Source organism: Opisthocomus hoazin, chromosome 3 (genome assembly GCF_030867145.1).
Source record: "Opisthocomus hoazin isolate bOpiHoa1 chromosome 3, bOpiHoa1.hap1, whole genome shotgun sequence".
Classification (NCBI taxonomy): Eukaryota; Metazoa; Chordata; class Aves; order Opisthocomiformes; family Opisthocomidae; genus Opisthocomus; species Opisthocomus hoazin.
The window spans coordinates 5,589,113-5,605,730 of record NC_134416.1 but is presented as its reverse complement, the minus strand read 5'-3'; the positions used below and the strand labels follow the sequence as shown (position 1 = coordinate 5,605,730).

The window sequence follows — 16,618 nt, the reverse complement described above, 5'->3', positions numbered from 1 at the left end:
GTGTGAACTTAAACTGCTAGTCTTACTAAGATGTAATGAGCAAAAAAGGAAAACCAATAAGAAACCTAACAGCTTTCTATGAATTCTTTCAAACACAGCAGTCTCTCTGTAACCGATGACACCAAGATTGAGACACTGATAAAGTGTTAACCTTGTTCTGCGGTGGTACTGAGTGTTTTTCTCATAGTTCCAAATACTGATTTTCTCCTCTGAATTCCTTTCTGATTTGGCCTAACCAAGACTTTGCACTACACAACATAAATTCAATTGATTACCAACACTAGTCAGACTCAATCTCACTTTGCAACAGGCCATTCCTGATTTGCTCTTAGTTTTATTGAACAAGATACAACCAAGGAAAAAACAAAAGTCCATTTCAGATCTGTCCCAAGCAACTGTTCTTCCCTAGTACAACATCACAATAGAACAACAAAGGGATTTTTTTCTTCACAAGGGAGAATAACCAATAGAGTCTTCAATCTCAAAGTAAATTCTCATGTTTTTAGATGAGCTCTGAATACCTTTTAAACCAGACTCATAGATGTGAAAATCCTCAGAAGTCAAGTCCTAGTGAGAAAGAAGGCAGTGACACAGAAAATAAACTGGAGTCTCCCAAATCTAGGTAACTTTCACACTTCAGTATAATCTCTCAAACAAGAAGAGACAAATAACTGGACTTTCCGCACTGACCTGACGAAGGTTGATATACACTGCATTCTGAAGAAACTCCGAGGCTTCCATGCTCCTTTTCTGTATTGCAAGGACTCTCACTGCCTTCACACAGGCTTCCAGTTCAATCACACCAGCATTCTTGTACTTGAAGAGGGAGAAAATTAAAATAATATTTAAGTATTGCACCTGTTACGTTTGATAAGTATTTCTGCTCAACACATAAGTCAGTTGTCACATCTTCCAAACCCAGCAATTCCTTTAAGCTAGTGACTACACTGTTAAATTGTCAACATATGCCCAAGTGAAAATTAAGGTGTCATCTAAAATGTGATTATGCAAAACAATGGTTTTCAGCCTCTTCACTCACTTTTCTTATTTTGACACATAAGACAGCTTCAGTCTGAGAGTTCAGATGAGGAGAAAAGTTGGAAATATTAGTATCATTTTTGATAACTTCACATATATGGTGAATGTGGGTGGTGTGTCTGCAACAAAGATATTAATTCTACCTTCACAGTGTAATAGGTATGTAAGCAAAAAGGTCAGTTTTACAGTAATTCATCACGGCCTAAAACTTCTATCACGATAAACAAGGAATTAATTTTGCCTTTTCTACTTGTTACAAAATAACGCTATATAGCATAGGAAGCTGTGACAGCACTTTGACTGCACCCATTTTCTCTTTAGTTAAAACAGTATCACTGATGATAAGTGAATTACAAACCATTCCGAATTTTCTAGTATCTATTTACAAAACATTTTCTGTAGATGACTGTGTCCGTTACTTGGCTTGCTTAAGAAAGGCAGAAGACAACGTAGATGTGCATGGATCTGTTTGAGCGTGGGCCACAAACAAAGGCAATTTTCTAGGCAAACAATCTGATCTAGTTATTTCTTCAAACAATACTGATATTGGATATTTGAGTCAGCCCACCTCCTGCTGAAGTTAAACTCTGTTCAGGTATTTATCATGTTTGATATCTAATGGGGTAAATCAAGCTCAGCATGAAATGCAAGAGTTACTCCACCAAAGCAGTTACATACAAAGCAGTTACATACTCCTTTCTTGTGCATTTATATCAGCAAAACCGAATCACTGGAGATTGAATCCGTTTTCAAAGATGCTACAGAAGTTTCTTAAGCTCAGTGATAACATAAAAAAGTATGTAGAAAGTGCTGCTTCCTCAGCATTAGAGCTAGGAGTTACTCTGTCTGTAGGTCTTAAATAGACAAAAGCTAACTATGCTTGTCTTGAACAGTTATAGATCACTGCCGAGACAAAGCTCTTCGTTATTTGCAAGTGAAGCAGCAGTGAAGCATAGTAGTTACTTGCCGAGAGCATAATGTATATTACTATAATCAAAATATATATACCTTGCCCTAAGTCCGAAGTCCAATAATTTTATACTTCTAAAGACACCATACTCTTTCCAGATGAGCAACTTACCCTTACGGTAACATAAAAAGCTGAATGCGTACTTGAGAATTACTGTTATATTGATGGATTCAAATTTCTCTGAAACTGTCCCCAAAACTATCACCTTTCATTGCTCCTGATCATAAATCAACTCATGCACACAATTTATCTTGTTTCATTCAGAGAGTCTCCCTTCAACACAGCCATGGAAAAGCCACGTCATATTTACACAGCTTACTCTAAGAATACTTTTAATAGCAAAGAAGAGAAAAATCTGAAATTAAAAAGTGATTAAAGCATAAATAACTACATTGCAATACAATTAAACTTACCTTTAATGCTGATGTGGACACTGAGACACTATTGTCACAGTGTTAAATATTTTTTTTCTCTTCCTATTATGAATGCAAACTTGAAGCTGCCTTACTATCTTATACTCTGAGTACTTTGCTCTAAAAAAATGCTCCAGCAGAGCTGAGAACTGTTTAATTTTTCTAAATCCTCTTTTAAGAATGTTTGTCCTTCACTTTTCCTCCATGACCCCCTACCTCTCCACATGCTCTGCAAGCCTCCCTGAACGATCCTGGAAAATCACATCCATCATCAGCAATCTGTTCAGAAACTCCTGAATTCCCCAGAGATCATTCCAGCCAGCACAATAAATAACCATTCAGCTTACACAATGCATAAAAGCATCACTGGAGTTGATGATGTATGTATTAAGGACCATGGACATACGTAGCAGTTGACAAACCTTCAAACTGCTAATATTTCTGCTTAGAGCACTTTAAAAACGTAAGACAATTAATTCAAAACCTCCAGGTACTAGCAGGCACAGTAAACAGTTTAGTCGGCACGCTGCTGTTTCAGATGTTGTTTTTGATCAAACTTCTAAGATTCCCAAACTCTAAACCCAGCCCTTAGTTCAGCAGTATAAATTATTCCTATTTCTTCCATTATCATATGTTTTACAACCATTATTGCTGTAGATGATCGTCTGAAACCAAAACCACAGCAGTTCATCATTCACAAGAATTTCAGAGAAGTTTCTTAAAAATAAGCAGGATTACCTTGCCATAGTAAGAAATGGCTTCTTTATATTTATCTATGATGTCTTCAGGACTAAGACAATTCTTGGCACGTCCTATCTCAGCACTGGTATCTGCATTTATACCATTTGAAGTTAGCGCACCTAGAACAGAACAGGGTAAGAAATGAGCAGAAAGTCTTTTAGCAAATACTAAGTATGTAAGAAGAAAACTAGGATGTGCTGTGGGTCTGACCAAAGCATACACAAAGAATACTTGCCCTACCTAGAAATAAGTCGTGCCCTACCTAGAAAACACTAGTTCTGTTTTACTGTCCTATTTTAAAGAGTACGAATGAAAAACTGATCCAATCATAAGCCAGTAAACAGAAAATAATCTTTCACTTAGTAAAAAACAAATGTATTCATAATCTTTTACACTTATCTGAATATTTAACTATGAATAAAATATTAGATTGCTAAAATTAGATTAAGGCCACATCTAAATATTTAATTTTAATCTTTGAATTATCCCTTGTTCTACTTAAAAATTGTATTTCTAAAGCACACCTAAGAAAAAAAAAGTGCAATTTTTTTTATAAATTATTAGAACAGTGACCTGCTCCTCCAATTATTTAAAACAAATACTTCTATTTCCTATGTTTAAGCACAACCAAGTGTTACACTGTAACAAAGGCCACCAAACCTGAGCCTTCCATATTAAAGAAAAATTACCTGAGGCTCAGACAAAACACTAAATAAGTGCTTTTCTTATATAAGAAAGAAGGCAAGAGACAGATAGAGTCTTTACATACATAAGGGATAAGATTTTGAAACAGAAGCCAAGGAAATCTGGGGTATTACAACGAACACGAAAAATTTATTTCTAGAATTTAATTTTATTGCAGAGTCTACATAATAAAATTTAAAACATACATCAAAGGTTTGGCAAGCCCCTATACCTTTTTACGTGTTACTTAATCTCTAGGATTATACGGTAATTTCTTTCTCCAAGAGGTTTCTCTACTGAGATAGCAAAGAAATTTTTGTGTTTCAGAGCTGGACATAACTCTCGATAGACAGTTAAAAACTACGGTGAAACATACTTTCTACTCCCTCTATTTATTCAGAAATATGTTGGTTTACATGCTCAAATGCTAAAGTAACTTTTTTATATGTTTATATGTTTATCAACCTTAAAGAATCATACCAAGCACATCTGTAGATAAACACATCAGGCTTTTTATGGAAGTTTAAGTGTAAAATCTTTGTTAGTGCTGACTGAGAGAGTACCATGACACTACAAGACTACATGTGACCATTCAGGTTTGTCAGTTAAAAAAAAAAAAAAAAAAAAATCCTCACTACTCATGCAAAGAAACAATCTTAAACAATCTTGATTAGAATTTACAGGGACACAACTGTGGAACTACATCATTTCTTTTGTGCCAGTTACCCTTTGGTCTCTTTGCTTTCTCAAGATTTATAGCCAAAAACTGAAGAATCATGAATCAGTACTAGTTTTGGCAAGTGGTAGCAACTATCTATACAAATGCAAAACATATGCAAGTAAAAAAGAAAAGACTTTGGAAACATGCACAAAAATAATGTACCTGGATCAATGAGAACTTCTTGTGCCCCTAAAAGGAGGAACAAAAATGATTTTTTTTTCAGCCTTAGATATAGCCAACAAAATAAGCTTTTATAATGTTTTATAACTAACATCAGGCTTGAACAAAATTGTAAGATTTATTACGATCACCAAAGGACTACCAATTATAATTCAAGTAGTCACCGTATGTTAAATCTCATTTTGTTAAAAAATAAATGTAAAAATTCCATAAACTTGCAATGAATTCTATGACACATCAAGAAGAATTGAACAGATTTCAGTGTATAATTTAAATCCATATCCTTTTTCTCTTTTTTCTTTATTCTTGTTTTAGTTGACAAGTTTCCATCACAAGTCACTTGTTATATTTTCATATCAGGTCCCACAGTACTTAAATCTCCTTGTGGGAGCTCGTTTAATCTACACAATACTCTAGAATAACATTTTCAAGTAATTGCATCCCTTATCAATTGTCATTAATTTCACCCCATCAAATTTTCTGAATAATTGAGTCATGCCAACCCAACAAGCCAGACGACTCACATAAAATATCTGCCAAGAGTACTGCAAAGTTGGATTATCAGATATCTAACACCTTGTTGCACTAAACTTTGATTAAACATGGCAATAAAATTCTTAAGATCAAGGGTTAGGCAGTCAAAAACAATTGCTTTATGAGGGAGACAGGACCTCCCTTCAGTTGATTCATTCAGACTCCAGAGCAGTAGAGATTTAGAGCCTAGATTGAAAGTGTACTTCAACACTTTATTCACGCATCCTAATTCAGCTTGGGAAAAGAGGAAGGTCAGGTGACAAAATTAAGAGTTTAGCATTTCAAACAAATAAAACACAAGAGAGAAACCCCAAACAGCTAGTAAGCTAAACATAAAGCAATCTAAACTCAGCTTATTGAAATAGCACAGAAATCACGCAGCCAACAGACCACGGCCAGGTCCCTGGCCAACACGAACTAAGCAACTGCAAATCTTCTTTTACACAGAAGGCTGCAGAGACGGATCCAGCCGTTCAGGGAGACACAGCCTAAAGTTCTCCCCCTACAAACAAAAGGGTTTAGGAATGCGAGAAGTCACACTACTTTAAAAAGTCAAAGTTCCCTTTTCACAATCAGCAAGCCACTGCAGTCCAAGGACTCATGGCTACGACCAAGGACGAAATCTGTCTTTGGAGCAGGCAAGATTCCATGTCTCCTTCCATCAGACAAGTACTTTAAACACTATGTTATCGATAGTTCTCTTCTGAACTAACTGTTTCCTCCAAAAGAAGCTGAAGAGTACACCAACAAAAAAAGACACTATTCTGATGGTTACAGATGAATATGAAATATCTTGAAATTCTGCTCAGTAGGAGACAAAAAAAACACCCACCAAAAAACCCATTTCACACTGCCCTCTTAAGCTTGTGCTCTGTATTATGCAGAGAAAGATGGTATTTATGCTTCTCTTTCTGGAGATGTTTCTATATAAAGCAGACACCACAACATTTTCTGAGCAGCCAGGTGCTCTGCTATAGCCTAAATATGTCAAACAGTGGAAATCACAGCAAATTTAAGAGAAGGATGTTTCTCTTGATCAGGTATGGGCATAAAGGCAGCACCAAAAAAACCCCGTCCTGTCAAGGCTGAAGTAGAGGCACAAGAAGAGGTGCAATTCCAGGCACCATATTCAGGAAGCAACAAAGGGAACTCTCACATCTGTTTGCCTCCAAAGTAAGCATAAACTCAGTGTCAGCTCCAAGTATGGCATTTCTTGATTTGTGCAGGATTTGGAAACTCATTTGGTTTCTGGTCTTATCCTATAGAAAGATACACTGAAATTTTTTGCACAAGATTAAATACTGTCCTCACAAAATTAATTATAACAAAGTAGATTATCAACAAAAGCGCAGTTTGAAAATACTTTAATTTAAAGGCATCGCGGAGTCAGAAAAAGGTATTGAAAAGAAACTTCCAGAAAAGCTTGCAGGAAAAAGACATCACAACAATACGTGTTTGGCTAGACAGACTTCAGCAGGTCGGATCTCAAAACAGTTAAGAGATCATAACTAGAGTGAGGGAACAATATCGAACAGACCATGACGTAACACTTCCATCTGGAAGGGATGACAAAAAACCTGTCTCAGTTTCTCTTCTCACAAAAGGCCTTTGAAAAATCTTGTCAAACGAAACAAAAACATTTTTAAAATACGACTGCACTAACAAGTTTGCAAACAGGACTCTGAATTACAAAACAACTTATATAGAGAAGCAGCAATCATATACGCAAAATATATTTTATTCAATTATCCTGACACCTGTGACTTGTTTGTTACCTTCTTTAGTAACCAGGAATACCCATTACAAACAGATTGAAACATCTACTGTTAAATATTCGTCGATAAGTGGACAAAGGTCAATAACTGTGTGAAAGTACATTATAACATCAAATATAAAGTCACTTATAGGTCATGGGACCAAATGAACAGATTTTGATGACTAGACAGTATACGAAAAATTAGTATTCTCTCCTGAAACCAGGTAACTTTACTATCACAATTATCTGGTGTCAACATACACAGTTTGTCATAAAGAAAATACAAAGCAAGTGTTTACCAGATTGCAACTTACAGATGAATAACACGGGTGTTGGGTTTTTTTAGATGAAGGAATTCATTTTGATCACATTGCACACAAGGGTACTTAACGCTAGCACTTAAACCCAGCTTTTGTTTGTCTCAGAACTGCATAAGAACCTGAGTATTTACATAGAAACAGCTGTACTCAGCCCAGTCTTGTTCAACTTCTTCGTCAATGACCTGGATGAAGAGGTAGAGTGTACCCTCAGCAAGTTTGCTGATGACACCAAACTGGGAGGACTGGTGGATACACCAGCAGGCTGTGCTGCCATTCAGCGAGACCTGGGCAGGCTGAAGGGTTGGGCAGAGAGGAACCTGATGAGGTTCAACAAGGGCAAGTGCAGGGTCCTGCACCTGGGGAGGAATAAACCCATGCACCAGTACAGGCTCGGGGCTGACCTGCTGGAGAGCAGCTCTGTGGAGAGGGACCTGGGTGTCCTGGTGGATGACAGGTTGACCATGAGCCAGCAGTGTGCCCTGGCTGCCAAGAAGGCCAATGGCATCCTGGGACTTATTAAAAGGAGTGTGGCCAGTAGGTCAAGGAAGGAGATTCTCCTCCCCTGCTACTCTGCCCTAGTGAGGCCCCATCTGGAGTACTGTGTCCAGTTCTGGGCTCCCCCGTTCAAGAAAGATGAAGAGCTACTGGAGAGAGTCCAGCAGAGGGCTACGAGGATGATGAGGGGACTGGAGCATCTCTCCTGTGAGGAGAGGCTGAGGGAGCTGGGCTTGTTCAGCCTGAAGAAGGGAAGGCTGAGAGGGGATCTTAGAAATGCCTATAAATATCTTAAGGGTGGGTGTCAGGAGGATGGGGCCAGACTCTTTTCAGTGGTGCCCAGCAACAGGACAAGGGGCAATGGGCACAAACTGAAGCATAGGAAGTTCCATCTGAACCTGAGGAAGAACTTCTTTACGTTTCAACTCCTACCATTCTGTGATCCCGATCTGCTGGAGCAGGGAGCAGGATCAGGCTGTTAGTGCTGTCTGCATTTATATGAGTGCTGTGCTTTCTGTCTGTGCTGGTCTGCGTGGCTGTGTGCATATATGTTGTGTGTGTGTGTGCCTGTACACCTATTGGGAATGGATGCTCAGCCTCATTCCTGGCTGGACCTGGGGACACGGAGTTCCAGCAGCCTTGCCTCTATCATGCTACCAGATCTGGTAACTCCTAATGAGAAGGCGTGACACATTCTACCTGTATGTTCAATAAAGAATAATTTCTTTCATTTGGTTTTCCGTCTGCTAGCTCTATTTGATGTCCTCCAGTTCTTTTATCAGAAGAAACACTGAACCTCTGATCCCTGTCTATCCTCTTCCACAATGTTCACCATACTACAGAGCTCTCACATATTTTTCGTCAGCCATCTCTTTTGCAAAACCACCAAGTCCTAGGCTGTTATTCTTTGTACAGAGCCCATACCAAGATCACCTTTGTTGCCAATCTGCAACCTTCATCCAGTAGAAAAAAGGGAGAAAGGGAACACGAACATGCTTTTGAGATGGAAAACTGAAATGGCATACAATATTCCAGATGCAGGTGAACGGCAGACTTCATGATATTTCCTATTTTTTCTCTCTGTTACTCTCCTAGTAATTTCTAAAATATTTTAAGCAGACCATTTCTCAAAGAATATCTACTATAAACAGTGTTAATACAATCATCGTATTAGTTACGCAATCCGAGAGTTGAGAAAAAGTACACCAAATCTTAAAAATGATGTTGGCTTATTGGTATTTAGTTAACCAAATCTATTTATTCAATGTTGACTTTAAAATAGCAAAACACCTCTGAAAAAATGTACCTAACTTATTCTTCTTAATATGTGCAGCTCTGCCACATTGTATGTACTTTATGAAAACTGTCTGCATCCCCTCCTGCAAAATGCAAACTAATGCAGGCACTATTAACAATCAGATGCAGAGATCAAAAGCTTTGCAACTCTATCCAAAGCACACATGTTGCCATTAACACCAAAACAGTATAAAGTCATTAATGTAAAAATCTCAAAAAGAAATACAGTTCTTCCCTCCCTGCCCCCCTCCAGTTCATCCTGTCACCAGTATCATTTCACAGAGTTGGGAAGCACGGAGGAAATTTTCAGATGTTAAGTGACAAACAGAGTAACAACGAAATCGCATCCTTACCTGGTCTGTGCCTGTTGCCTGCCTCAGCAGAAAGAGAACCTCCTTGTGCCCTGCGAGATCCAACTTTGCCTCCAGTACCACCCGGATAATGATAGATGACTGATGCTGAGCATAACCCCTCAAGAGCAGCTGTAAAGAAAAAAGCCAACAGATTAGTAGAGATACTTACAAAACACGAAGGATCGTGTAGTAAAGTCTATCACACAAACATCAGGTCTGCAATTTGAGGCATACTTTGTGACAAAGGTCATGGAAAAGCCTGAGATACTCAATGTCCTTTCTATCTCTGTTTTCACTGGTAAAGTTTACTCTCAGCCCTCCCAGGTCCTCAAGCCTACTAGCAGAATCTGTAGGAGTATGCACCAGCCACAGCAGAGGAAGACAGACATACAAAGCACTTTATCCAATTGGACTCAATTCCACAAAACCAGGAAAGATGCATCCATGCATGCCAAGAGCTGGTCACTGTGAGACCACTCTCTTATTACCTCCAACAGGTCGTGCCAACTGGGGGAGGTTTCTAATGACTGGACAAAGGGAAACACCACACCATTATTCAAGAAGTAAGCACCAGAGGTCTGCAGGCAGATCAACGACAGCTCCCTGAACACGCTATAAAGAAATCCTTCTGGAAGCCATTTCCAAGCACAGGAAGGACAAGAAGGTGACTGGGAACAGCACACATTGATTTACCGCAGATAAATCAGTCCTTGGCAACCTCTTTGCCTTCTACGATGAGATGATTAGCTCAGTGGACAAAGAACAGCAGTGGATGTTGTATATTTTGACTTTCACAAGACCTCTGGACATGGTCTCCCATAGCATGCTTATAGCCAAACTGATGAGAGAAGATTTGGATAGTTGGCCTACAAAGTAGGTGGAAAATAGCCTGGACAGCCAGGCTCAAAGGATTGTGATCAGCAGTACAGAATCCAAATGGTGTCCTTCAGGGATGAATACTTGGGACAACACTCTAATGTCTTCATTAACGGCCTGGATGATTGCATAAAGCACTCCCAGAAAATTCCTGGGTGATATCAAATTGAGGGGAACAGTAGGGCAGGCCTTCAATGCTGAGAGAAGTTGATGGCTAGAGATACAGGCTGACAGGAGCCCCACACAGTTCAAGATCACATAGCTCAGATGGGATAAACCTATGCAGCAGTGAAGCCTAGGAGCTGACTGGCTGGAAAGCAGCTTTGCAGAAAAGGACCTGGGGGTCCTAGTGGACAAGTTAACAGCAGTTTGTAACAGGCCCTTGCAACAAAGGTGGCCAACTGCATACTGGGCTGTAACAGCCACAGTGTAGCCAGCAAGTGAAGGGAAGTGATTATTCCCCTCTATTCTACATCTGAGAAGCCACATTTGGAGAAATATCTCCAGCCTTGGGCTCCCCGGTACCAGAAAGACATTAACATCCCAAAGCACGTCCATCAAAATGAGGAAGGCCATCAAAATGATCAGAGGGGTGGAGCCCATGACATAAAAGAAGCAGAGAGAACTGAGTTTGTTCAGTCTTAAAGAACAAGAGGCTAAAGGGAGATCTTCAGGGTAGGAAGGCTCTGTAGAGGGATCTGGACAGACTGGATCGATGGGCCAAGACCAACTGTATGAGGTTCAACAAGGCCAAGTGCCGGGCCCTGCACTTGGGTCACAACAACTCCATGCAACACTACAGGCTTGGGGAGGAGTGGTTGGAAAGCTGCCCAGTGGAAAAGGACCTGTGGATGTTGGTCAACAGCCGGCTGAACATGAGCCAGCAGTGTGCCCAGGTGGCCAAGAAGACTAACGGCTCCTGGCTTGGATCAGGAACAGTGTGGCCAGCAGGAGTAGGGAGGTGATCGTGCCCCTGTACTCGGCCCTGGTGAGGCCGCACCTGGAGTACTGTGTTCAGTTTTGGGCCCCTCACTACAAGAAGGACATTGAGGGGCTGGAGCATGTCCAGAGAAGGGCAACGAGGCTGGTGAGGGGTCTGGAGAACAAGTCTTACGAAGAGCTGCTGAGGGAACTGGGGCTGTTTAATCTGAAGAAGAGGAGGCTGAGGGAGTACCTTATTGCTCTCTACAACTACCTGAAAGGAGGTTGCAGTGAGGCAGCTGTTGGTCTCTTCTCCCAGGTAACTAGCAATAGGACGACAGGCAATGGCCTTAACTTGTGTCAGGGGAGGTTTAGATTGGATATTAGGAAAAATTTCTTTCCTGAAAGAGTGGTCAGGCATTGGAACAGGCTGCCCAGGGAAGTAGTGGAGTCACCATTCCTGGAGGTGTTTGAAAAACGTGTAGATGTGGCACTTCAGAACATGGTTTAGCAGGCCTGGTGGTGTTGGGTTGATGGTTGGACTTGATGATCTCAGAGGTCTTTTCCAACCTTAGTGATTCTGTGATCTTACTGCTGTCTTTAAACATCCAGTGAGAAGGTACAGAAGAGATAGAGTGAGATGCTTCTCAGAGTTGCAGAGATTGGATGAGGGTCAGTGCAAGCTGACACGGGAAATTCTACTTTAATGTAGGAACAATTTGTGTTTTGTTGTTGGGTTTTTTCAAACTACAAGCAGCAAAACGTTAGAAGAGGTTGCTCAGACTGTAAAACTTCCATCCTTGAAAATATCTAAAACTCAACTGGACAGGTCCCTGAGCAACCTTATTTAACTGGATGTGATATGAGAAGGAGATCAGACTTGGGGACTTCCAGAGGTCACTTCTAATCCAAATTATTCTGAGTCCATAATTTGGTAGTCCAACAGATGGGTCTTAAAATATTTTCATGCCCTGCAAAAGCAGGAAAGTTCTCCTTTCCTGCTTGAAGAATCTTGAGCCATTTAACCTCTTTCCAGAGTAGAAGGACAGAAGTTGAAAGTCATAATGCGTTGTGGTTTTCACAACATATAACGCACTGAGCCATCAGGAAGCTAAACGGATTTCCAAGTAGAATGAGAAAGCTAAAAGCGGAACTGGAGACAGCAATTTTCCTACAAGTGTATAAAACTAAGAAACAGAAACTGTGCTTAGAGATCACCTGTATATCCAATAAATAGAAAAAAGGATGGGGGAAAAAAGAAAAGGAAAGGACAATGGAAAAGTCAGGAAAAAAGTGAAGCCTAGCTACTAATGTGAACGGAAGGAAGTCATGCTAGTGGAAGTTAAACACTTGTGGCTTTGGTAGATGTAAAGACAAAAATCTTTTGCTAACAGTCCATAGCAGATACTACAAGAAAGATTTTTGAGACATCCATACAATCCACTGAAAAAGTAAACAGCTTCCAGAGAAGTATTAAAAAGTCACACACAATTTTTTTTAAGTACATGCTTTACTACAATAATGCATTTCATGTTGCAGGTTTTCTTAAACACCTTTCTTACTCATGTCTTATCAACTAATTTTTATTTTAACTTAATTCTTAGTCACACCTGATATTCACATTTCGGTCACCAAAACGATTTTCACAATACAGGATAAAAGTTATAGAAGATAGTTTAATTTACTTGGTTTTAGCAACTAATCATTTGATTCACTATCATCCATTAATCCTACCTCCAAGCCACAGAAAATCATTCACAGACCGCAGAAGCTCCACCGCCATGTGATAATGCACCAAGGAATCTTGTAACATGCCAGCTTGTAAACACAGGTCACCAACATGTTTCCGCATCCGGCCTTGACAACGCTTCTTATAGTGTCTGGAAAATAAAAGGTACCATTTACAGTTATTTACAGAAAACACTTATTTGAGGTAATAAACACCTAAAAGTCAGTTTTCTTTCCTCCTTCATAGTACATCAACATTAATTTACTCTCTTTCTCTAAGCAAACATCCAGTATGAATTCTAATAAGCATAATACGCAAAAGTAAAAGAAACAACAATTTAAGGATATATTGGAAAAAAACAATGCATCGCGTATTTTGGCTACATACTATTTACACAGATAGTCACATCAAGTTAAAAGACTGCACTTCAGAGTGCTTTATCACAAATGAAGTAAAACAGAACCATAGAATAGCCCAGGTTGGAAGGGACCTCAAAAGATCATCTGCTCCAACCTTTCATGGGAGAGGGAGCCTAAATGAGATTATTGGATCTTGGGAACCTCCAAAGCAAGGTTCCTGTAGTCCTTGATGGGTATTTGGCTGCCTTTCCATAGCCACTATGCCTTTTTGCTTTTAAGCACGCCCAAAAGCTCATTGTTAAGCCAGGGTGGTCTCTTTTTCTGCCTCTCTCCTTTCCTTTGGTAGTGGATGGACTGTTGTTGTGTTTCCAGGAGACTGTTCTTGAATATCTCCCAGCACTCACAATCTCCTTTGCCATCCATGGATGCTTCCCACAGAATCCCTCACAGCTGGGCTCCGAGCATACTGAAGTTGGCTCTTCTAAAATCCAGCTTCTTTGTCCTGTTACTGGTCTTCAGCGTTCTCAGCAGAATCTTAAACTCCACAATGTTGTGATCACTGTACCCAGAACTATCATTGGTAGGTTTCATGTCCAGTAAATCATCTTGGTTTATAGGCAGTAAATCCAGCAATGCATTGTTCCTAGTCAGCACATCCAGCAGCTGTAGCAGGAAGCTGTCTTCAATGCATTCCAGGAACCTGATGGACAGCTTGTGCACTGCTGTGTTATTCTCCCAACAAATGTCCAGGTAATTGAAGTCACCATCGAGGACCAGGTTCTGTTGGCCTCAGAATTCCTTGAACAGCCAACGTAATTTTTTTTTTAGCCTCGTCATCCTGATTGGAAGGTCAGTAATGTATCTAACGTAAGATCCCCCTTGGTGACGATCCCTCTAATCTTGATCCAAAAACATTTGATAGAACTTTCGTGGTCTCCATAGCTCACCTCCATACATTCAAACTTCTCTTTCATATCAAGTACAGCTCTGTCTCATCTTCTTCCCTTCCTATCTTTCCTAAAGTGTTTGTTGCTACCCATTGGGGTCTTCCAGTCATGTGAGTTTTCCCACCAAGCTTCTGTGATTCCTATGGCATCATCAGTCTCACACTGGGCACGGAGCTCCAGTCCTTCCTGTTTGTTGCCCAGACTGCATGTGTTGGTAGACATGCACTTGAGTTGGGTGGATTTGGGATTCTTGCCTTTGGAGAGGGTTGGGGAGCATTCCTCACTACTCTGGTAGGTGTGCTCATTCACCCTGTTGCTTATGAATAAGCACATGTCACAGATTTGGACACCATCCCCCAGACTTGGACACTATCCCCCCACCTTTAAAGCATGATTCACTAAGCCAATTTGCTACCAAATATTCTCCTTTCTCTCCTAGAATGGTGAATCCCATCTGTCCCCAATAGGCCACACTCATCAAAGAGCAACCAGCGATCATAAAAACCAGAGCCCTGGCAACACCACCAGCCAGGTATTGATCTGCATGATGCGTCGGCTTCTGCCTGCACCCCTATCTGTGACCATGACTGGCAAGACAGAGAAGAAAAATCACCTGCGCACCTGTCTCTCACTTGTGCTCCCAGAGCTCTTAAGGCCTGCCTGATCTTGCCCAGGAAAAGAAGCAGGTGACAGTAGCCTGTGCTTTTAACTAGCTGTGGCAGTCATCTCCCTCTGACATCCCAGATCTCAGCTCCCGGCAAGCAGCAAACTGCCCTTGACTGTAAACCAAGCGGGCAGATGTGTGCCTTGGTGCCTGTCAGCAGTCACCCACTACTAGCACTCACCATATCTTTTGCAGCTTTTAATATGTGCTGTTGGGGTGGCTTCTCCCTGTGAATTTTGCTTGTAGGTTTCATCCTTTGCCACGCCTTCATATCTGTTGCTGGTTGGTACATATGGGGAAGGAGACTGAAGTGATAGCCTGTTCTTATGGGTCACCAGAGACCTTGGCACCTCCTTCTCCGAGGTGCAGTCTGTCTGCTGTTGAAGCTCTTTGTCTGATAGTCCTTGCAGGTCAATGCCTCAGGGCCCTAGTATTTCTTTTTGCCAAGTCTCACATGCTACTGTTTGTTGCTCACCCTCCCTAACACAGCCCAGCCTGCTCACCTCCTCCTGCAGCTCCTGCACCCACTGCCTGAGGGACCCCAGCAGAGCACAGCACGCCTGGCACCGGTGGAGCTTCCACCCTGCTCCAGCCGGGAGGCCGGGGTGCAGTCCCTGCAGCCCTCCAGCCGCACAGCAGCCACGCTCCCAGCAAGCTCTCTCTGGGTGGCTGCTCCACTCGCCCCAGGCCTGCCCGGCACGGCAGCCGACTCCTGTCTGCTGCAGAGCACAGCCCTCGCCTGGGCTCTACCACCATGCTGCCGCCAACCTCACAGCACTGCCCGATCAGCCCTGCTGGTTCCCTGCCGACCTCAAGGTGCTGGGTAGGCTCGCACAGCACCAGCTAGAGCGGTAACCGACGGGGCGGCCGGCTAAGCCCGAGGATAAGCAGAGGAAGCAGCGGCAGAGCGCGCAGCCCTTCCAAACTGCCCGCGCTGCTCCCCTCAGGCGCCGCTCCCCGCGCACCCTGTGCACTGCCCGCCCTGCTCCCCTCAGGCGCCGCTCCCCGCGCACCCCGGGGACTGCCCGCGCTGCTCCCCTCACTGCGCACCCTGTGCACTGCCCGCCCTGCTCCCCTCAGGCGCCGCTCCCCGCGCACCCCGCGCACCGCTCCCCTCAGGCGCCGCTCCCCCCTCGCCCGCCCTGCTGGCGGCGCTCCCGGCGGCCGGCGCTGCCCAGGGGCCGGTTACAGGCGGCTTCCCGCGCTCGGACCTGGCCGCGGGGACAGCGGCACCGCCCAGCCCCCGCCTGCCGCTCTCCGCTCCTGAGCCCGCTCGCCTCGCCCCTCCCCGCAGAGCCCAAGGGGGCGGCGTCTCGAACCCCCCTCAGGCAGCCGGCGGGGCCTCACAAGCCTCGCGCTCCTCTCAGTCCGCGGCTGCTGCGGCTCCTGATGCCGCCAGCGTCGGCTTCCCAGGGTTCACAAAGAGTTGCTCATGTTTGTGAAGAAATACTATCTTTTTAGAAATGTCATGGTCCTGAAATAGGTACGTTTTTCCTGTAAAGAACGACTAATGAAAGACCGCTATCACTTCAGGCAAGCACTGAGAGGGTTTCTCTTGCTACTCCTTGTTTTACGTATTAGAATAAATGGTAAGGTTCTTTCCCAAACAAAATTAATAGCC

General features: G+C 42.4%; 1 protein-coding gene across 3 annotated transcripts in view; it reads right to left on the bottom strand.

The window, feature by feature from the left end:
- TRAPPC9 (trafficking protein particle complex subunit 9) overlaps positions 1-16,618 on the bottom strand; it is a 553,794-nt gene that overhangs the window by 525,913 nt on the left and 11,263 nt on the right. For 2 of the 3 annotated variants that reach the window (XM_075415508.1, XM_075415509.1), the window contains exons 3-7: positions 13,033-13,178; positions 9,502-9,630; positions 4,730-4,756; positions 3,160-3,281; positions 691-816 (exon numbers count right to left, since the gene is read on the bottom strand). In XM_075415508.1, coding sequence (XP_075271623.1) covers positions 691-816; positions 3,160-3,281; positions 4,730-4,756; positions 9,502-9,630; positions 13,033-13,178 — 550 coding nt within the window. The remainder of the gene's footprint in view (positions 1-690; positions 817-3,159; positions 3,282-4,729; positions 4,757-9,501; positions 9,631-13,032; positions 13,179-16,618) is intronic. The other variant, XM_075415510.1, reaches the window with a different exon arrangement.